Raw genomic sequence first — 21,621 nt, 5'->3', positions numbered from 1 at the left:
TTGATTAAATACAAATTTCATTAAAGTAGAAATAAACTGCACAATAAAAATCTCTAATTTTGTCTTTTTTATTTTAGAGGGAGTCCGTTAGCGAATCACACAAACCCTATAGACATTTATTTGATTGTACATAAGGTCACTTGAAGGTTGAACATGTGAAAAAAAACACATACAATGTCACAGAATAACAAAATTAATATTAATTAAATATAATTTGGGTTATTTTTTAACATAATTTATTGATTAGCTTTTTAATACTTATATAAGTTGGGATATTATTCAATTTAAAGGCAAAAGGAGTTGAAAACTTTGTTATTTTAATCCAATAAGAATTGGTTGTTGGTTGGTATTGCTTGGTCACAAAAATCTTATTGCTTTTGAACTTACTTTGCCTTCTGCGGGGACATTCAACATTTTGTCTTATTTGTTGTTGTATTACTTTGGGAAATATTAATAATTATATTCACTTGCTTAATGCACAACACAGTTTGTTAATTGTTTTTATTTTGGCAAATAACTAATTCTTCTAAGCAAATCACCCAAAACTTTTAGCCGCCAAACCGACAACACCACATATAAAGAACCAAACGAATATAGAGATTAAAGAAAATCAAAGAAACCGTTCTTTTCTTTAATCTCCTTTTAGTGTTTTTTTATTTTTGTTTTGATTTTCTTGTGCTGCAAATTTTTGGAGATGCCATTAGAGCTAAAAAAAGAGGAGCCATTAGTATTGCCAGATGGTTGAATATGTAAATAATAAAGAAGAAAATGCAAAATTATAATTAATAATATATAGGCTGAACCCTAGATTATAGACTAGACTATAGCCTAGACTATAGACTAGACCATAGACTAGACCATAGACTAGACTAGACTAGTCTAGACTAGACTATACTTGACTAGAATAGACTAGACTATAGACTAGACTATAGACTAGACTATAGACTAGACTATAGACTTGACTATAGACTAGACTATAGACTAGACTATAGACTAGACTGTAGACTAGACTATAGACTAGACTAAGACTATAGACTAGACTATAGACTAGACTATAGACTAGACTATAGACTGACTATAGACTAGACTATAGACTAGACTATAGACTAGACTATAGACTAGACTATAGACTAGACTATAGACTAGACTATAGACTAGACTATAGACTAGACTATAGACTAGATTATAGACTAGACTATAGACTAGATTATAGACTAGACTATAGACTAGACTATAGACTAGACTATAGACTAGACTATAGACTAGACTATAGACTAGACTATAGACTAGACTAGACTAGACTATAGACTAGACTATAGACTAGACTATAGACTAGACTATAGACTAGACTATAGACTAGACTATAGACTAGACATAGAACTAGACTATAGACTAGACTATAGACTAGACTAGACTATAGACTAAGACTAGACTAAGACTAGACTAGACTATAGACTAGACTATAGACTAGACAGACTATAGACTAGACTAGACTATAGACTAGACTAGACTATAGACTAGACTATAGACTAGACTAGACATAGACTATAGACTTGACTATAGACCTAGACTAGATATAGACTAGACTATAGACTAGACTATAGACTAGACTATAGACTAGACTATAGACCTAGACTATAGACTAGACTATAGACTAGACTATAGACTAGACTATAGACTAGACTATAGACTAGACTATAGACTAGACTATAGACTAGACTATAGACTAGACTATAGACTAGACTATAGGACTAGACCTATAGACTAGACTATAGACTAGACTATAGACTAGACTATAGACTAGGACTATAGACTAGACTATAGACTAGACTATAGACTAGACTATAGACTAGACTATAGACTAGACTATAGACTAGACTATAGACTAGACTATAGACTAGACTATAGACTAGACTATAGACTAGACTATAGACTAGACTATAGACTAGACTATAGACTAGACTATAGACTAGACTATAGACTAGACTATAGACTAGACTATAGACTAGACTATAGACTAGACTATAGACTAGACTATAGACTAGACTATAGACTAGACTATAGACTAGACTATAGACTAGACTATAGACTAGACTATAGACTAGACTATAGACTAGACTATAGACTAGACTATAGACTAGACTATAGACTAGACTATAGACTAGACTATAGACTAGACTATAGACTAGACTATAGACTAGACTATAGACTAGACTATAGACTAGATTATAGACTAGACTATAGATTAGACTATACTACAGACTGTGTATTAGACTATACTACAGACTGGACTATTGAATAGGCTATAGACCAGATTATAGACTATACTACTTGATTCTAGTCTATAAAAATGTTTACCAAATTCTTATCATTATTTCAGCCAGGAAACAATTAGAAAAATGTACCAAATTAATTATTAGGGTGCCTCTGTACTTCTTACGAGCGAGTTGTAGCAAAAAAGTACAATTATACCAATTTTACCAAACCTGATTGGCAATCCTATACGAATACGAAGCACAAGGCAAAACTAACAAAACAGCTGTCTGGTACAAAAACAACGTAGAAAGAAAACAATGACTCAATCGAAAAACAATCAACAAATTGTTTAATTAAATATTAGTTTACAGCTCAAAAATTTATTTATTTGTTTAAAAAAAGAAGCAAAATGGGAAATTTATGTACATCTTGTTGTGGCAGTTCCTCAGAAGAAACTAATTTAATGCCCTCACCGGTAAATAGATAAACCCATTCCTAATATACAAATTTAATACTAAGTTAACGTTCTTTTATTGCAGGAAACCCGCAGGAAACAATTGTTGGAAGCGGCTGAAAAAAGACGTCAAGAAAATGAACAAAGGGGCATTAAAGATCCCGAGAAGGTGAAAAGACAACAACGTCTCCAAGAAGAAAGAGAAAAACGTGAGGAAGAAGCCGCACGTATGGGAGGACAGCCCACCTTAAAGGTATTTCAGTTTAAAAACATAATTCTTCAGCTATTAATTTATAAATTTTTCTATTCTAGTGGCAGCAAGATTAAACCACCACCACCACCAATATGTATTCTTAACTTTTTTTCTATAATATTCAAGTCTGAGGAAAAACGCATCTAAATATACATTGTTTGTCAAATTGACCACGAAAATATACTTAACAACATTTCCTTATGGTTAAATGGGGTCAATACTATTAAAATATATTAACAAAAATATGTACTAAAGACATTTATCTACACTTGTATACTAAAATTAAGTCTATATAATACGTATATACTGCACTTTACTTTATTAATTTTGTTAACATACATTTTTTTGTTTTCTTTGTTGTTTAATTTTGGAAGCCATAAAAATGTTACTTTCATAGGTTAATGTTATTTTGAAAAAAGCTTAATACCAAATTTTTTAATTATTTTCTGCTATATATTTATATTGTATTTAATACCAAAATTTATTGCCAAAAAATATAAATTGTTTTATTTAATTAGACCTTCTTAGCCTAGTCTACTGCTTTAAAGGAAGCATTTTTTGACTAACTATTAAGAACTGTGATCTTTTCGATGAATTATTCATTAAAGAGAGATAAGTAGTGATCTTATTATCTGGAGTGATCTTAATATGAGTTTTCCGCCTTTTGTTTGGACGTTTTAATTTTTTCATAGAGGCCAATGTTTTCCAAGACTTGTTTCCAGATAAGATCAGTACAATATTTTTATATATTTTGTTACGGTTATTTCCAAAATTTATTCTTCATTAAACAATTCTCAAACTTGTCGAAAATCCTTAAAATATGATTTATTACACAAACATAACCTATAAATTGTGTTTTTAATATATATTTTAACAAATAACAAAATTATACATATACAGTACTAATTTTTCTATTAAATAATCATCTCATCTCTTTGTAACCACAAATCTCTTTATCCTGTTCATCCGTTACTAAATGAGCTTCCGACAATAAACCAGCATCATACATTTTCGAAGATAATTTCAATTTCTGTTGTTTTTGTCTAAAACCTAGTTTAGCGTTATCTTTAATAAATTTCACTGCAATAGCATCATCCACTACAGACATTTGTAAACTTTTACCCCAGGCCAAAAGAGCCAAGGGACGTTGAGGTGTTAACTGCTGAGAGGGTGTAATGATATGACGATATAAACAACCTTTTAAAGTATTTTGTAGCTGATCAATTTGACCGGCAAAGGCACAAGGGTGATAGAGTAAAACAATAGCACCATCGGCTAAGCTATGAAGCCAACGTTGAGGTGGTAGGTAGCTATAGGAACCATATTTAGGAGCTAGAGGACGATAGGCACCGCTGAGAGGGGAAATTATAAGAAGTTTTTAAAATTGTTTGTTAAATTGGAAAAAAATCTTGAAATATTTGTTACTTACAAAGTTGGTATGGACTCGCTGTATTCTATAGTTTCGTTCAAACATTTTACTGGAGGTTCGTAGGCTGCTGGTATTGTATACTCCTTTAAAACAGCTGTGGTATTTAAATTTGGAGTATATTTTGATCTCTGGTCAAGGCAGAGATAATTATAGGAATGTCGTTTATCTAAAGGATCGTAATCCACAGACAAGTCAAACTGCAAAAGAATTTAAGCACAATAAACGATATTAATACAAGATTTATAAACAACCTTTTTCCAAAAGGTGACTAATTGCATTTATTAATAACCAATTACCTTGCCATTATCACATTCATGTTTCTGTTGAACATTTTCTATAGGTTTCTCGACATGCTCCCTAACTTTCTCTTTATTTTGATAACCGGGCGGATGCGGAAACCATAGCCAGTCTTTTGAAGGTTTACTTTTCAGGGAAAACTCTTCATTGCTCACTGCTGCATCAGTTGCTGCTCCTGCTGCCACATTGACTGTTTCGGTTTTTACGTCATTATTCTGATAATTTGGGGGATGGGGGAACCACAAATTTTGCCAAGGTGTCTCATCTTCACTTAGGCTATTGTCATTTAAACGACCTTTTTTAAATGTTCTGCTTTCATATTGAGCAAACAAGATTATTAATAAATTTAGATAAATTAATAATTTAAACATAATTAAACAAAAACGTAACGAAATCAAAAAATTATGTGTAATTAATAGTATGTAATAAACAAGAACAACACAAAACTAAACAAAGAAGATGATCAGAAAACAGAATTAGAATAATTTAAGTCGCCATTACTAGTGATGTGAGTGTGTGTTTATGACAGATTAGTGCAGGTGTTAAAATTAAATCGATAAATGATGAGCACCAACGGGGGATTTGTATAAGGTGGTACATAATTCCAACAGCTGATTGTATTGTTAACAGCACTACCTAAATGTCAAATTCTATATAAACATGAATCATAACAAATTACATATATTCTATAATTACATATATTCTATAAATTGAACTTCGAACAATCAATTTTTTGTAGAAAAAAGTCGATGTCGGAAAATCGACTTTTCAACCTTTTACTTTTTCGACTTTGATTTACGACTTTGTTCCTTCAAAATAGTCACATATTTTTTCCTAATAAAGTCGAAGAGTCGACTATATTGTAAGAGAAACGACGAGTAATCGTTTTTGTAGATAAAAGTCAATATTGAAAAACTATTTGAAAAATAAGTTTTACATTTTATGAAAACTTTTCAACGTGTATAAAAATACTCGGGGTTTTCGATTTTAAGATTTATCGACTTTAAAAAGTCGCAAAAAGATTGTTGACTTCGTCTTTTTTCGGCAAAGTCAATTGTTGTAAAGACGGCTAATTACATATCTGCTTTAAAAACTATAAATTTAACGTATGAAAAAGTACGTTAATTTCAATTAAACATCAAAATCAGTTATTATTTAAAAAATACAATGCAACCCTTTAAAAAGTAGTTTATTTTTGTCCCATTTCAAAAATCCCTTTTTTTGTGACAAACTTATACATTTTACTCCGGCAACTCTGCACACATTTTTTAACTTTTTCCGACATCGCCAGCAGAAAAGTTTGTCCCAAACAAATAAAAGTATTTTTGAGTATAAATATTTTATTTACTTTTCATTTGTTAAACACCACGTTAAAGATAAATATATCAGTTATTTATTTTCATTATTTCGGTGTAAACGTAAGCGTTCTTTCTTTTACCACAAATAGTTTTTTTTTTTTTATTTTTTCATACAACTGCATGAGAGTTCGTGAGTGTGTGTGTGTGGTTTTTTTTTCGGTGACAAATAACCAAAAACAAAAAAATTACAAGAAAAATATAAATTTGTTCTGGAAATAAATTTAATTTCGCAGTCATAAACAAAGTAGTTATCGGTTGCTCGTATCTTGTATTTGAAATATCACACACTGCATTGAACCTCTCTTCACCTCAACACTCCACCCCCGGGAACAATCATATTAACCAGCCGCCAGTCAGCCAGCAGCTACAAAAGATATTTGACTCTATTCTACAACCAACCAGCTTGATGTCGTATTGTTATTGTTGTAATTTTTTCAAGCTCCATTCATTTTTGTTTTGTTTTAATTGACACAATTGAAGTGGGTCCCGTCCCGTACGAACAAACGAACGAAGGGAAAAGCGAATATTAAAACACAAACAATACAATACTACTACTAGCGTTTTTGTTGTAGAAAGGAAAAAAGCAAAAACAAATTCTGAAAAAAGAGACTCAAGTACAACGAATAAAACGAAGAAAAAATTAATTTTTATAAAACATTTAATAGACAACAACACGTCACGTGAGCATTACGTGAGCAAAGAAAGGAGAAAAATAACATATTTGCGGATAAAAACAAAAAGCCAAGAACTCTTTTTTTTATAATTTTTATAAATTTAAATAAAGTCTAGCACAAACAGCTGTTGACTTTTTGGCTGGTGACACAAGCAGCAATTAGCCATTAGTTCGTCAATTATACCGCATTAAAAACATAGAAATCAACATGAACAATTTGTCGGATGCCCCCGTACCAGATCCTGGCTCTGGTGCTGATAAAAAAGAAGCCAAACAATCAAGTGCTTTAAAGAAAACCAGCCGCTATCGTAGTCGTTCATTGTCTGCTTCATCCACCGATTCATTTTCATCTGCCTCCTACACAGGCAGCAGTTCGGATGATGGTGATGATGTACCACCACGAGAAAAAGTCCAAAAGAACTCTAAAGGTTGTTCTGATTTTTGTGTACGCAACATTAATCAAAATGCCTTTGGCCGGCGTGAAATTGAAATTGCCGAACAGGAGATGCCCGGCATTATGGCATTGAGAAAACGTGCTGCCGACGATAAGCCGCTAAAGGATGCGAAAATTGTTGGTTGCACTCATATTAATGCCCAGACGGCGGTCCTAATTGAGACATTGATTGATTTGGGTGCCTCTGTGCGTTGGGCTGCATGCAATATTTATTCAACACAGGTATGTATAGAGATGCGATTATTTTTCATGTGATTAAAATTTTGGATTTGTTATTTTTGAAATTTAAGTGAAAATACGAATTTTAAGTGAAATTTCCAATTATTAAAAATTTTGAGTTTTTAATGAAATTTTCGATTTTTACTGAAGATTTTATCTTTAATATAAAATTTAGATTTTTGGAGAAAGCTTTAAGTGTTTACTTCACACGAAAACGTCTAATATCTAGTAAATTTTTAAAAAATCTAATTTATAGTGAATCTTAGAAAAAATTGAGTTTTAGTGAAACTTTGAAAAAAAATGAATTATTAGTGAAACTTAGAAAAATCGAATTTTTAGTGAATGTCGAACTACATCTTCGAAAGATCGAATATTTAGTACCTAATAAAGTTTTTAAGAATTACATTTTTATTGAAAATTTTGAAAAATTAAATTTTTATTAAAAATTTCGAAAAATTAAATTTTTATTAAAAATTTGAAAAATTAAATTGTTATTAAAAATTTTGAAAAATTAAATTGTTATTAAAAATTTTGAAAAATTAAATTGTTATTAAAAATTTTGAAAAATTAAATTTTTATAGATAGATAGATAGATAGATAGATAGACATAGATAGATAGATAGATAGATAGATAGATAGATAGATAGATAGATAGATAGATAGATAGATAGATAGATAGATAGATAGATAGATAGATAGATAGATAGATAGATAGATAGATAGATAGATAGATAGATAGATAGATAGATAGATAGATAGATAGATAGATAGATAGATAGATAGATAGATAGATAGATAGATAGATAGATAGATAGATAGATAGATAGATAGATAGATAGATAGATAGATAGATAGATAGATAGATAGATAGATAGATAGATAGATAGATAGATAGATAGATAGATAGATAGATAGATAGATAGATAGATAGATAGATAGATAGATAGATAGATAGATAGATAGATAGATAGATAGATAGATAGATAGATAGATATATAGATATATAGATATATAGATATATATATAGATATATAGATAGATAGATAGATAGATAGATAGATAGATAGATAGATAGATAGATAGATAGATAGATAGATAGATAGATAGATAGATAGATAGATAGATAGATAGATAGATAGATAGATAGATAGATAGATATATAGATAGATAGATAGATAGATAGATAGATAGATAGATAGATAGATAGATAGATAGATAGATAGATAGATAGATAGATAGATAGATAGATAGATAGATAGATAGATAGATAGATAGATAGATAGATAGATAGATAGATAGATAGATAGATAGATAGATAGATAGATAGATAGATAGATAGATAGATAGATAGATAGATAGATAGATAGATAGATAGATAGATAGATAGATAGATAGATAGATAGATAGATAGATATAGATAGATAGATATATAGATAGATAGATATATAGATAGATAGATAGATAGATAGATAGATAGATAGATAGATAGATAGATAGATAGATAGATAGATAGATAGATAGATAGATAGATAGATAGATAGATAGATAGATAGATAGATAGATAGATAGATAGATAGATAGATAGATAGATAGATAAATAGATAGATAAATAGATAGATAGATTGATTGATAAATAGATAGATAGATAGATAGATAGATAGATAGATAGATAGATAGATAGATAGATAGATAGATAGATAGATAGATAGATAGATAGATAGATAGATAGATAGATAGATAGATAGATAGATAGATAGATAGATAGATAGATAGATAGATAGATAGATAGATAGTTAGATAGATAAATAGATAGATAGATAGATATATAGATAGATAGATAGATAGATAGATAGATAGATAGATAGATAGATAGATAGATAGATAGATACTGTCCTTCTATTAACTCATAAATACAAATTGTCTTTCCACTCTTAGTACGATGTAGTCTTCACCGTACAGGAGACACGTTATATCGGCATTTAAAGTGGCCAGCAAGTGCATACAGCTAACAACTCCTCTCATTTTCGAGTAATACGCTACTGTACGTTAGTTGTCTAGTTCACGCATGCTATCACTGCATGTGATGATGAAGGTCTCCTGGGTAGTCAAGATACTACTTTGCTGAAAACGGCAATAAGAAGTTGTAGAAGTTGGCTCTGTTTTCTGACGAGGAGCACGATGTTACAGTTATAGCTCCTCACAGTCAGAGCGCACAAATAGCCTAATGAGGCTAAACATAAAAAAGCACAATTATAAACACTGCTATTGATTTCCAATGTACCTTTTTTTAAATATCCGCATTATGACAATTTCTATATTGAATGACAATTACTGTAATAATGCACACAAAATGTTTTTTTTTTGTCCTATTGATGCTGTCTGTTGTTCTTTTTTTTTTTCTTTTCAATGACCTTTTATTGTCTGATCTTTGTCCTTTATGAGTTTATTTAAGAAACATTGAACTTTTTTTATTAGGACTAAACGCAAATAATTCTTTGTTGGGTTTAGAGAAACTAGCGATTAAATTATTTATTTTTTATTTTAAAATTTCAATACTAAATAAATAGTTTAAAGTCTTGAACTAATCGCTTATATTAAGCAGAAATTGTAACATTAAATGTGTAACATTTTTCGAGTCAACAGGGCCTCAAAGTTTTAAAGTCTAACTTTGTTGGTAGTATAAAGCTCAAACATTTGTTTTTTTATTTAAGAAATAGTTTTTAAAAGAAAATCTTTAAGGTAAATAGTTTTGTTGTAAACTATTTGCTATTCCAGAGTATTAAATTACATTTTTTGTATCCATTTTTTGCTTAACTCACTCTTTTGCACTCAAAAAAACTCTTAGAACACTTATCTTAATAAACATTTATAACTACTGTAGACTATATTTAAGTTAGTACCACTTGAGTATAAAAAAAATCACATGGCGCCATAAATCTAATTAATAACACCCCCTTTAAAACAATAAAAAATCACCGAATATTTTTGCCACACTTGTGTTAAATTAAAACTTAATTTAAAAACCCAATTTCTTTGATTTTAAAATCTTATCTTACACAATAAAACTAACTAACTATTTTAAATCACGACACTTAACTTATCTTTCAAAAACATTGTGATTTATTTTTGTATTTAATAATAATTTATGCTTAAACATCTTTAAATAGTAATTTATATTTTTAGATATTTTTAACAAGAAATCAAAATTTTTGATAAAATTCTACAATAATTAATAATAATTTATTTTATAGATTACAATATTTGTTTTGTTTGTAAATTTTAAACGCCTTAACTTATTGTCCTCAAAGTATTTTTTTGTTTAAACAAAAAATGACACATTTCATAAATTATTGTACAATCTCAAAGACAATCTTTACAAATTCGAATAGCATGTGTGTGGTGTGGTAAATAAGAGTTAGAAAAAAAAATAAAAAAAGCAAAAAAACTTGCATGTGAATTTTTTCTTTCATTTTCATTTAAGAAATATTTTTTTTATTTATTTTCTTCGCTTTTATCAATTGACACCATTTAATAAATTGTTTAACAAAAGTGAAAAAAGAAAGAAATATACCACCACCATCATTATATAGTTTGATTTGTTAATATAGCAAATATATAACCCCCCCTCCCAAAATATCTAATCATTACATACATATTTGATAAATTGTTTGCTTGTTTACATACAAATGAATGTCTATTTCCTAATTCCTTGAGATACATTTATGATGATATATAATTTTTTAATTCTTTGGCGTTTAATTTAAATGCTTTTGTATACAATTCTTAATAGAATTGTAAATTTATTCTTTCTTTAACAGTCTTATTTTATTTAAATATTAATTAGAGCCCTTATAATAATGTTTCAATTATTTGTACAATCATGTTGAGTTTATATGTTTTTTGGACATTGGTTCAATTAGCACTTTTGTTATATGTATTTATGTTATTTTTTCTATAGATTTTATTATAAATAGTAAGTATGTTTGTAAACCTGCTATTTGCTTCCATTGTCCCCTTTGTTGTTATAATCTTAATTGCATTTTTTTGGAAGTTATCATGTGGTATGACAAATAAAGATTTCTTTTGTTATACTTTGTTTGATTTTTAAGGAGTGTGAAGAAAAAGTGTTAATTGGACTGCTTCATTTAGAATTATTTGACTTTATTAAAGATATTTTAAAATTAATTATTGAAATTCTACAGAAAACACATCTCAATAGGTTAAACATTATTGAATTCTTTAATTCCCTTGGCATAGTTTAGAGACAAAATTGGTTAAGTTTAGTATGTATAAACTTTTGTTTTTGTAAAAGATTAGTCTGAGATTGGGCTTTCATAAATACTTTTAATGGTAATGCAGACTCTAGTCTATAGTTAAGTCTATAATCTTGTGTATAATATTTTAGTATTCAGTTCTAGTTCAGTTCTAGTTCAGTTCTAGTTCAGTTCTAGTTCAGTTCTAGTTCGGTTCTAGTTCAGTTCTAGTTCAGTTCTAGTTCAGTTCTAGTTCAGTTCTAGTTCAGTTCTAGTTCAGTTCTAGTTCAGTTCTAGTTCAGTTCTAGTTCAGTTCTAGTTCAGTTCTAGTTCAGTTCTAGTTCAGTTCTAGTTCAGTTCTAGTTCAGTTCTAGTTCAGTTCTAGTTCAGTTCTAGTTCAGTTCTAGTTCAGTTCTAGTTCAGTTCTAGTTCAGTTCTAGTTCAGTTCTAGTTCAGTTCTAGTTCAGTTCTAGTTCAGTTCTAGTTCAGTTCTAGTTCAGTTCTAGTTCAGTTCTAGTTCAGTTCTAGTTCAGTTCTAGTTCAGTTCTAGTTCAGCTCTAGTTCGGTTCTAGTTCAGTTCTAGTTCAGTTCTAGTTCAGTTCTAGTTCAGTTCTAGTTCAGTTTTAGTTCCGTTCTAGTTCAGTTCTAGTTCAGTTCTAGTTCAGTTCTAGTTCAGTTCTAGTTCAGTTCTAGTTCAGTTCTAGTTCAGTTCTAGTTCAGCTCTAGTTCAGTTCTAGTTCAGTTCTAATTCAGTTCTAATTCAGTTCTAGTTCAGTTCTAGTTCAATTCTAGTTCAGTTCTAGTTCAGTTCTAGTTCAGTTCTAGTTCAGTTCTAGTTCAGTTATAATTCAGTTCTAATTCAGTTCCAGTTCAGTTCTAGTTCAGTTCTAGTTCAGTTCTAATTCAGTTCTAGTTCAGTTCTAGTTCAGTTCTAGTTCAGTTCTAGTTCAGTTCTAGTTCAGTTCTAGTTCAGTTCTAGTTCAGTTCTAGTTCAGTTCTAGTTCAGTTCTAGTTCGATTCTATTACAGTTCTAGTTCAGTTCTAGTTCGATTCTATTACAGTTCTAGTTCAGTTCTAGTTCAGTTCTAGTTCAGTTCTAGTTCAGTTCTAGTTCAGTTCTAGTTCAGTTCTAGTTCAGTTCTAGTTCAGTAGTTCAGTTCTAGTTCGGTTCTATTTCAGTTCAGTTCTAATTCAGTTCTAGTTCAGTTCTAGTTCAGTTCTAGTTCAGTTCTAGTTCAGTTCTAGTTCAGTTCTAGTTCAGTTCTAGTTCAGTTCTAGTTCAGTTCTAGTTCAGTTCTAGTTCAGTTCTAGTTCAGTTCTAGTTCAGTTCTAGTTCAGTTCTAGTTCAGTTCTAGTTCAGTTCTAGTTCAGTTCTAGTTCAGCTCTAGTTCAGTTCTAGTTCAGTTTTTTAATCAAGCATTAGTTCAGTTCTAGTTTAGTTCAGGATCAGTTCTAGTTTGGTTCTATTTCAATTCTAAAAGAAGTTACTGGTTTTTAAGTTTGCCAAGGAGTTCAGTCGGACAGTCCTGAACTACCTATTTAACCTACCACTTCGGGTTACCCCTAGCCACCGACTGCCCAGGTCACTCCCATAGATTACGAAGAGACAACAAATAGCTTAAGTTTGTTTTTTATGTGTCCACCCTCTCGCTTACAAAAGGGGGCACTAAAATGACGGTTTTCTTCACCCTCGTTTAAAAAGAGTACATCCGTGACGAAAGACGAATTAGAGCCAACCATGTGGTTAGACGGTAGTGGAAATCACTGTCTTTTTCGGATGCATTGATTCTTTGTCGAACTCCAGGGAGATTATAGACTGAAATGAAGAGACAATATTATAGTCGGTATTATTGATAAACGTTTCTACTGTTTTTTTTAATTTTATTATTAACATCGGTAATATAAAAATCTTCTCTCAAAAGTTATAGAAATCTTTTGCAAATATTTATGATGTAATATTTAAATTGGCTTTCAATTTTTTCTCTCCCAATGACTTTTAAATTTTTTTTTAAATCTGAAACTTTAACTCTTCTATTAAGAAAGTAGAGATTAGAAGAGCAAAAATGAAATGTTCAGTTATTTTTAGAAATTAATTATCTAACATAATATCTAAAAAATATTTGTTTTTATTAAACAAGTTTTTCATAACTGAGTGACTACTTATTAATATCAAGAGCTTGCCATCACGTGATATACAAAACGATCGTCACTACAACCTTACTCTAAAATAAAAAGCCAAACCATGTTTTATTAATTATTATTTAATAACTTGTGATAATAAAACTAATACAATATTATTAAAACTGTTTAATTTTTAATATTTATTAAAGCCATTGTATATACAAAATGTCTATTTCAGCCACTGAATTTAATGACAAACAAATTTTCTTCTACTATAACATTATAATTGATTTCCTGTATTCTGTATATTTGTATTTTTATAGATAAAAAGATAATGAGATATATTATTACGGCATTAACGAAGCACACAGACAAAAAGAGAAAAAATCTAAAGATAATAAAACAAGCTAAATAAATAAAATGTTGATGGAAATATAAATATGGTTAAGGGGAATGAATATATTTACGTATGACTGTAGCTGCTACTGAATTTAATGTTTGTTTGAAAAAAAAAAAATAGCTTAAAGAAAATATATAAAAAAATTCAAACTGTCTTAGGAAAAGGGTAGCATGTGGCAAAGGTATAAAGGGTATATCTAATTGATTTCTAATGGCACATACAAAAAAAAATAAACAAAGATGCACTTGTGCAGTAAATTATTGTCACATGCACAAATTTTTAATATTAATGACCTTGTCAAGAGACAACAGAGCATCATAAAAAAATTGTTTATAATATATAATCATTGCTAGAGAGATTTAGAAAATAATAATGAAGAGTATTATTATAAATATGTATGTCTATTTACAATACATTTGAAATTTTTTTATTTACCCAAATGTTATTCATAGTATTTAAAGCTTTAATTGTGGAATTTGTTTGAATTTACAAAATACTAAACAAAAATTCCACGAATAATACAAGATCATGACAAAAGTTTGTTTTTAAATGGAGACTTTCATACAATTTATTCTCTACTAACAGTTTATTTGCCTTCCTAACAAATCAATTTAAAACCCATTTTTCAAATTTTACTTAAAATGAAGTAAAAAATTTTATTGTATTTTTTCCTTTGCAAATTTAATTATTAAATTAGCAAAAAGCTCAATTCTTTAAATGATTTTGTATACTTTTTTAAAATAAGATTGATTGAAAACAAATTATTTAAGGGGATTTTTATTAATAACATGCATAAATTTGTTTATTAATTGACCCACATATTGAGTCATTTTAATAGAATTTTTATTTATGTTATCAAAAGTTTCTAAAACTAGTTTGTTATAAATAAACATTTTTAGTATGCAAAATTTTAAAATCTCATTAGTCATCATCATCATCATTATGTTTATTTTTAAAGTTGTTAATTCTGTAATATTTTAGAATAACAAAGATTTGTTTAAATTTATTGCATTTTCGTGCAAGATCTTTGCAACATTAAATCATTTGTAATGATTGTTTATAACTACCAGAACATGTCAAATAATATATTTATTTGAAAAACTATAAAGTTGTAATAAATTTACAAATGTATATATCCCAAGACGTTTACATTTATAGTTAAAATCGAGTATGAAATATAGTTATCTAAATTGGTTTTTCTATTAGAAACACAATTTTATTAGAAACACATGTCGCAACACTATACTATATGTAAGGCTATAGTCAAGATTATAGCGCAGACAGTCTCTAGTTTAAACTAGACAATATACCAGACTATAAATCAGAACTGAACGCCAACTGAACTAGAACTGAACTAGAACTGATCTAGAACTGAACGACTAACTCGAACTGAATACTAGAACTGAACTAGAACTGAACTAGAACTGAACTAGAACTGAACTAGAACTGAACTAGAACTGAACTAGATGAACCTAGAACTAGAACATGAACTAGAACGGACTAGACTACTAGAACTGAACTAGAACTGAACTAGAACTGAACTAGAACTGAACTAGAACTGAACTAGAACTGAACTAGAACTGAACTAGAACTGAACTAGAACTAAACTAGAACTGAACTAGAACTGAACTAGAACTGAACTAGAATGAACTAGAACTGAACTAGAACTGAACTAGAACTGAACTAGAACTAAACTAGAACTAGAACTGAAGTAAAACTGAACTAGAACTAGAACTGAACTAGAACTGAACTAGAACTGAACTAAACTGAACTAGAACTGAACTAGAACTGAACTAGAACTGAACTAGAACTGAACTAGAACTGAACTAGAACTGAACTAGAACTGAACTAGAACTGAACTAGAACTGAACTAGAACTGAACTAGAACTGAACTAGAACTGAACTAGAACTGAACTAGAACTGAACTAGAACTGAACTAGAACTGAACTAGAACTGAACTAGAACTGAACTAGAACTGAACTAGAACTGAACTAGAACTGAACTAGAACTGAACTAGAACTGAACTAGAACTGAACTAGAACTGAACTAGACTGACTAGACTGAACTAGAACTGAACTAGAACTGAACTAGAACTGAACTAGAACTGAACTAGAACTGAACTAGAACTGAAGCTAGAACTGAACTAGAACTGAACTAGAACTGAACTAGAACTGAACTAGAACTGAACTAGACTGAATAGAACTGAACTAGATTCTGAACTAGAACTGAAAACTAGAACCTAGAACTAGAACGAACTAGAACTGACTAGACTGAACTAGAACTGAACTAGAACTGAACTAGAACTGAACTAGAACTGAACTAGAACTGAACTAGAACTGAAACTAGAACTGAACTAGAACTGACTAGAACTGAAGAACTGAACTGATCTGAAACGATACTGAACTAGAACTGAACTAGAACTGAACTAGAACTGAACTAGAACTGAACTAGAACTGACTAGAACTGAACTGAACTAGAACTGAACTAGAACTGAACTAGAACTGAACTAGAACTGAACTAGAACTGAACTAGAACTGAACTAGAACTGAACTAGAACTGAACTAGAACTGAACCAGAACTGAACTATAACTGAACTGGAACTGAACTAGAACTGAACTAGAACTGAACTAGAACTGAACTAGAACTGAACTAGAACTGAACTAGAACTGAACTAGAATGAACTAGAACTGAACTAGAACTGAACTAGAACTGAACTAGAACTGAACTAGAACTGAAATAGAACTAAACTAGAACTGAACTAGAAGAACTGAACTAGAACTGAACTAGAACTGAACTAGAACTGAACTAGAACTGAACTAGAACTGAACTAGAACTGAACTAGAACTGAACTAGAACTGAACTGAACTGAACTAGAACTGAACTAGAACTGAACTAGAACTGAACTAGAACTGAACTAGAACTGAACTAGAACTGAACTAGAACTGAACTAGAACTGAACTAGAACTGAACTAGAACTGAACTAGAACTGAACTAGAACTGAACTAGAACTGAACTAGAACTGAACTAGAACTGAACTAGAACTGAACTAGAACTGAACTAGAACTGAACTAGAACTGAACTAGAACTGAACTAGAACTGAACTAGAACTGAACTAGAACTGAACTGAAACTAGAACTGAAACTAGAACTGAACTAGAACCTGAACTAGAACTGAACTAGAACTGAACTAGAACTGAACTAGAACTGAACTAGAACTGACCTAGAACTGAACTAGAACTGAACTAGAACTGAAACTAGACTGAAACTGAAACTAGAACTGAACTAGAACTGAACTAGAACTGAACTAGAACTGAACTAGAACTGAAACTAGAACTGAACTAGAACTGAACTAGAACTGAACTAGAATGAACTAGAACTGAACTAGAACTGAACTAGAACTGAACTAGAACTGAACTAGAACTGAACTACTGAACTACTGAACTAGAACTGAACTAGAACTGACCTAGAACTGAACTAGAACTGACTAGAACTGAACTAGAACTGAACTAGAACTGAACTAGAACTGAATAGAACTGAACTAGAACTGAACTAGAACTGAACTAGAACTGAACTAGAACTGAACTAGAACTGAACTAGAACTGAACACTAGAACTGAACTAGAACTGAACTAGAACTGAACTAGACTGACTAGAACTGAACTAGAACTGAACTAGAACTTAACTAGAACTTGAACTAGAAACTGAACTAGAACTGAAACTAGAACTGAACTAGAACTGAACCAGAACTGAACTAGAACTGAACTGGAACTGAACTAGAACTGAACTAGAACTGAACTAGAACTGAACTAGAATGAACTAGAACTGAACTAGAACTGAACTAGAACTGAACTAGAACTGAACTAGAACTGAACTAGAACTGAACTAGAATGAACTAGAACTGAACTAGAACTGAACTAGAACTGAACTAGAACTGAACTAGAACTGAAATAGAACTAAACTAGAACTGAACTAGAACTGAACTAGAACTGAACTAGAACTGAACTAGAACTGAACTAGAACTGAACTAGAACTGAACTAGAACTGAACTAGAACTGAACTAGAACTGAACTAGAACTGAACTAGAACTGAACTAGAACTGAACTAGAACTGAACTAGAACTGAACTAGAACTGAACTAGAACTGAACTAGAACTGAACTAGAACTGAACTAGAACTGAACTAGAACTGAACTAGAACTGAACTAGAACTGAACTAGAACTGAACTAGAACTGAACTAGAACTGAACTAGAACTGAACTAGAACTGAACTAGAACTGAACTAGAACTAGAACTGAACTAGAACTGAACTAGAACTGAACTAGAACTGAACTAGAACTGAACTAGAACTGAACTAGAACTGAACTAGAACTGAACTAGAACTGAACTAGAACTAGAACTAGAACTGAACTAGAACAGAACTCTAACTGAACTAGAACTGACCTAGAACTGAACTAGAACTGAACTAGAACTGAACTAGAACTGAACTAGAACTGAACTAGAACTGAACTAGAACTAAACTAGAACTGAACTAGAACTGAACTAGAACTGAACTAGAACTGAATTAGAACTGAATTAGAACTGAACTAGAACTGAACTAGAACTTAACTAGAACTGAACTGGAGCTAAACTAAACTGAAATTTAACAAGAATTGAAATAAAATTGTACAGTTCAAGTTTAGTTGTAGTTAAACTATAGTTAAAATACTATAGTGTAAATTAGACTATATTCTACATAGGGACTAATTTTTGTAATATGATGATTTTTCTAATTTGGATGTATTAAGTATTAACATTTTTCCATATACTTTTACACTTTACAGAACGAAGTTGCTGCCGCCTTGGCCGAAGCTAACATTCCAATTTTCGCCTGGCGTGGCGAAACCGAAGAAGATTTCTGGTGGTGCATTGATCGTTGTGTTAATGCTGAAAACTGGCAACCCAATATGATACTAGACGATGGTGGCGATGCCACACACTTAATGTTGAAAAAATATCCAACCATGTTTAAATTGGTCAAAGGTATTGTGGAGGAGAGTGTTACCGGTGTACACCGTCTCTATCAACTGTCGAAGGCGGGCAAACTGACCGTACCGGCCATGAATGTTAATGATTCGGTAACAAAAACTAAATTTGATAATCTTTATAGTTGCAAAGAGTCCATATTGGACAGTTTGAAACGTTCGACAGATGTGATGTTTGGTGGCAAACAGGTGGTCGTCTGTGGCTATGGCGATGTGGGCAAAGGTTGTGCTCAAGCTTTAAAGGGTCAAGGTTGTATTGTTTATATAACTGAGATAGATCCTATATGTGCTTTACAGGCTAGTATGGATGGTTTTCGGGTGGTGAAACTTAATGAGGTAATACGCAATGTTGACATTGTGGTCACTGCCACTGGCAATAAGAATGTAGTGGTGCGTGAGCATATGGATAAAATGAAAAATGGTTGTATTATTTGCAATATGGGCCATTCGAATACGGAAATCGATGTAAATAGTTTACGTACTCCGGATTTGACCTGGGAAAAGGTACGCTCCCAAGTGGATCATATTATATGGCCAGAAGGTAAATATATTATCTTATTGGCCGAAGGACGTTTGGTCAATCTTTCTTGTTCCAGTATACCATCATTTGCTGTGTCAATTACATCTGCCACCCAAGCATTAGCTTTAATTGAACTCTTCAATGCACCACCCGGACGCTACAAGTCCGACGTTTATTTGTTGCCCAAGAAAATGGATGAATATGTAGCCAGTTTACATTTACCCACATTCGATGCTCATTTAACCGAGTTAACTGATGAGCAGGCTAAATATATGGGTCTTAATAAGGCGGGTCCCTTTAAACCCAATTATTATCGTTATTAAATCAACCGTAACAACAACAGTTGGTAAAAATGTAGTGTTTAGAAGATGAAAGAAAAGAAAATAAAATGGTTAAGCACCGGCGCACAGGCTTACAAAAAGGCACTCAATAAATTTAAACAAGAAAACAATAAAATAAACTATTTACCACTGCAGACGACACTAGACAATGAAAATATATAACAAACAAATAAACTTCTACTACTACATACTGATTAAATCATGAACATGTAAGAATTTAATAATAATATTGTATTATTTCATAAAACAAAATCAAACCAACAAACAAACAGACAATGCAAAAAATAATGTTATTACAAAAATATTAGGTCTTAAAAATTTGATAAAGAAAAACAAAATTATGAAAAAAATTTAAATAATTATATGGCTTAAAAGGAAATTTACAAAAAAAAAAGAAACCATTAAAGGAGAGTTTTTTTTCCAAAATATTATTATGAGGTAAACTATGGACTAGATTAAAGGCTAAACTGTTAAATAGCCTAAACTAGACTATAGAATATAATGTAGACTATATTATAGTCTATTCTATAGACTAAGTCATATACTAGACTCTAGACTAAATTATAGACTAGATTTTAGACTAGGTTAAAGACTAGACTATAGACTAAGCTACAGAATAGACTAGGCTATAGACAAGGTTAAAGACTATACTATAGACTCGACTTTAGACTAAGTAAAAGACTAGACTATAAACTAAACAATAGACTAGACTACATAGACTAGACTATATAGACTAGACTATAGACTAGGCTATGGACTAGACTATGAATTAGACTATAGACTAGACTATAGACTAGACTATAGACTAGACTATAGACTAGACTATAGACTAGACTATAGACTAGACTATAGACTAGACTATAGACTAGACTATAGACTAGACTATAGACTAGACTATAGACTAGACTATAGACTAGACTATAGACTAGACTATAGACTAGACTATAGACTAGACTATAGACTAGACTATAGACTAGACTATAGACTATAGACTAGACTATAGACTAGACTATAGACTAGACTATAGACTAGACTATAGACTAGACTATAGACTAGACTATAGACTAGACTATAGACTAGACTATAGACTAGACTATAGACTAGACTATAGACTAGACTATAGACTAGACTATAGACTAGACTATAGACTGGACCATAGACTAGACTATAGACTAGACTATAGACTAGACTATAGACTAGACTATAGACTAGACTATAAACTAGACTATATACTAGACTATAGACTAGACTATAGACTAGACTATAGACTGGACTATAGACTAGACTATATACTAGACTATAGACTAGACTATATACTAGACTATAGACTAGACTATATACTAGACTATAGACTAGACTACATAGACTATACTATATAGACTACATAGACTAGACTATATAGACTAGACTATAGACTAGACTATAGACTAGACTAGACTAGACTATTGACTAGACTATAGACTAGACTATAGACTAGACTATAGACTAGACTATAGACTAGACTATAGACTAGACTATAGACTAGACTATATACTAGACTATAGACTAGACTACATAGACTATACTATATAGACTA

General features: G+C 30.7%; 4 protein-coding genes and 1 long non-coding RNA gene across 6 annotated transcripts in view; 3 read left to right on the top strand and 2 right to left on the bottom strand.

Moving 5' to 3' along the window:
• Positions 1-588, top strand: part of LOC119606246 — a 641-nt gene extending 53 nt beyond the window's left edge. The window contains exon 2 of the long non-coding RNA XR_005231635.1: positions 78-588. This is a non-coding gene — a long non-coding RNA (uncharacterized LOC119606246). The remainder of the gene's footprint in view (positions 1-77) is intronic.
• LOC119606243 (UTP--glucose-1-phosphate uridylyltransferase) overlaps positions 1-654 on the bottom strand; it is a 30,884-nt gene extending 30,230 nt beyond the window's left edge. For both annotated transcript variants that reach the window (XM_037959671.1, XM_037959672.1), the window contains exon 1: positions 388-654. In XM_037959671.1, the coding sequence (XP_037815599.1) occupies positions 388-414 (27 nt within the window). In that variant the 5' untranslated portion in view covers positions 415-654. The remainder of the gene's footprint in view (positions 1-387) is intronic.
• A 1,770-nt stretch (positions 655-2,424) lies between these two features.
• On the top strand, positions 2,425-4,223 carry LOC119606245 (small VCP/p97-interacting protein). The gene is made up of 3 exons (XM_037959674.1): positions 2,425-2,731; positions 2,796-2,963; positions 3,023-4,223. The coding sequence occupies exons 1-3, from the start codon at positions 2,666-2,668 to the stop codon at positions 3,035-3,037; spliced, it is 249 nt and encodes an 82-aa protein (XP_037815602.1). The 5' UTR covers positions 2,425-2,665; the 3' UTR covers positions 3,038-4,223.
• Positions 3,761-5,180, bottom strand: LOC119606244. The gene is made up of 3 exons (XM_037959673.1): positions 4,689-5,180; positions 4,393-4,589; positions 3,761-4,315 (listed from the first exon to the last, which is right to left on the bottom strand). Exons 1-3 carry the CDS (start codon positions 5,058-5,060, stop codon positions 3,886-3,888), a joined length of 999 nt encoding a protein of 332 aa, XP_037815601.1. The 5' UTR covers positions 5,061-5,180; the 3' UTR covers positions 3,761-3,885.
• A 772-nt stretch (positions 5,181-5,952) lies between these two features.
• Positions 5,953-20,266, top strand: LOC119606247 (adenosylhomocysteinase-like 1). Its single transcript, XM_037959675.1, has 2 exons — positions 5,953-7,396; positions 18,984-20,266. Exons 1-2 carry the CDS (start codon positions 6,929-6,931, stop codon positions 20,025-20,027), a joined length of 1,512 nt encoding a protein of 503 aa, XP_037815603.1. The 5' UTR covers positions 5,953-6,928; the 3' UTR covers positions 20,028-20,266.
• The last annotated feature ends 1,355 nt before the right edge of the window (positions 20,267-21,621 follow it).

The sequence above is a fragment of the Lucilia sericata genome, unplaced genomic scaffold, assembly GCF_015586225.1.
Source record: "Lucilia sericata isolate MDLA Ls3-8-SP2 unplaced genomic scaffold, ASM1558622v1 Contig000564F_arrow, whole genome shotgun sequence".
Taxonomy (NCBI): Eukaryota; Metazoa; Arthropoda; class Insecta; order Diptera; family Calliphoridae; genus Lucilia; species Lucilia sericata.
Note: the sequence above shows the minus strand (reverse complement) of the source record. Positions and strands in the feature narration are given on the sequence as shown.

Bases quoted from the DNA above. Each gene is read 5' to 3' on its own strand.
- LOC119606245 (XM_037959674.1), top strand. From the start codon at position 2,666: ATGGGAAATTTATGTACATCTTGTTGTGGCAGTTCCTCAGAAGAAACT. The intron at 2,732-2,795 runs GTAAATAGATAA...CTTTTATTGCAG, and splicing joins CTAATTTAATGCCCTCACCG to GAAACCCGCAGGAAACAATT.
- LOC119606244 (XM_037959673.1), bottom strand. From the start codon at position 5,060: ATGTTTAAATTATTAATTTATCTAAATTTATTAATAATCTTGTTTGCT. The intron at 4,590-4,688 runs GTAATTGGTTAT...ATTCTTTTGCAG, and splicing joins ATGAATGTGATAATGGCAAG to TTTGACTTGTCTGTGGATTA. The intron at 4,316-4,392 runs GTAAGTAACAAA...TTCCCCTCTCAG, and splicing joins AGCGAGTCCATACCAACTTT to CGGTGCCTATCGTCCTCTAG.
- LOC119606247 (XM_037959675.1), top strand. From the start codon at position 6,929: ATGAACAATTTGTCGGATGCCCCCGTACCAGATCCTGGCTCTGGTGCT. The intron at 7,397-18,983 runs GTATGTATAGAG...TACACTTTACAG, and splicing joins GCAATATTTATTCAACACAG to AACGAAGTTGCTGCCGCCTT.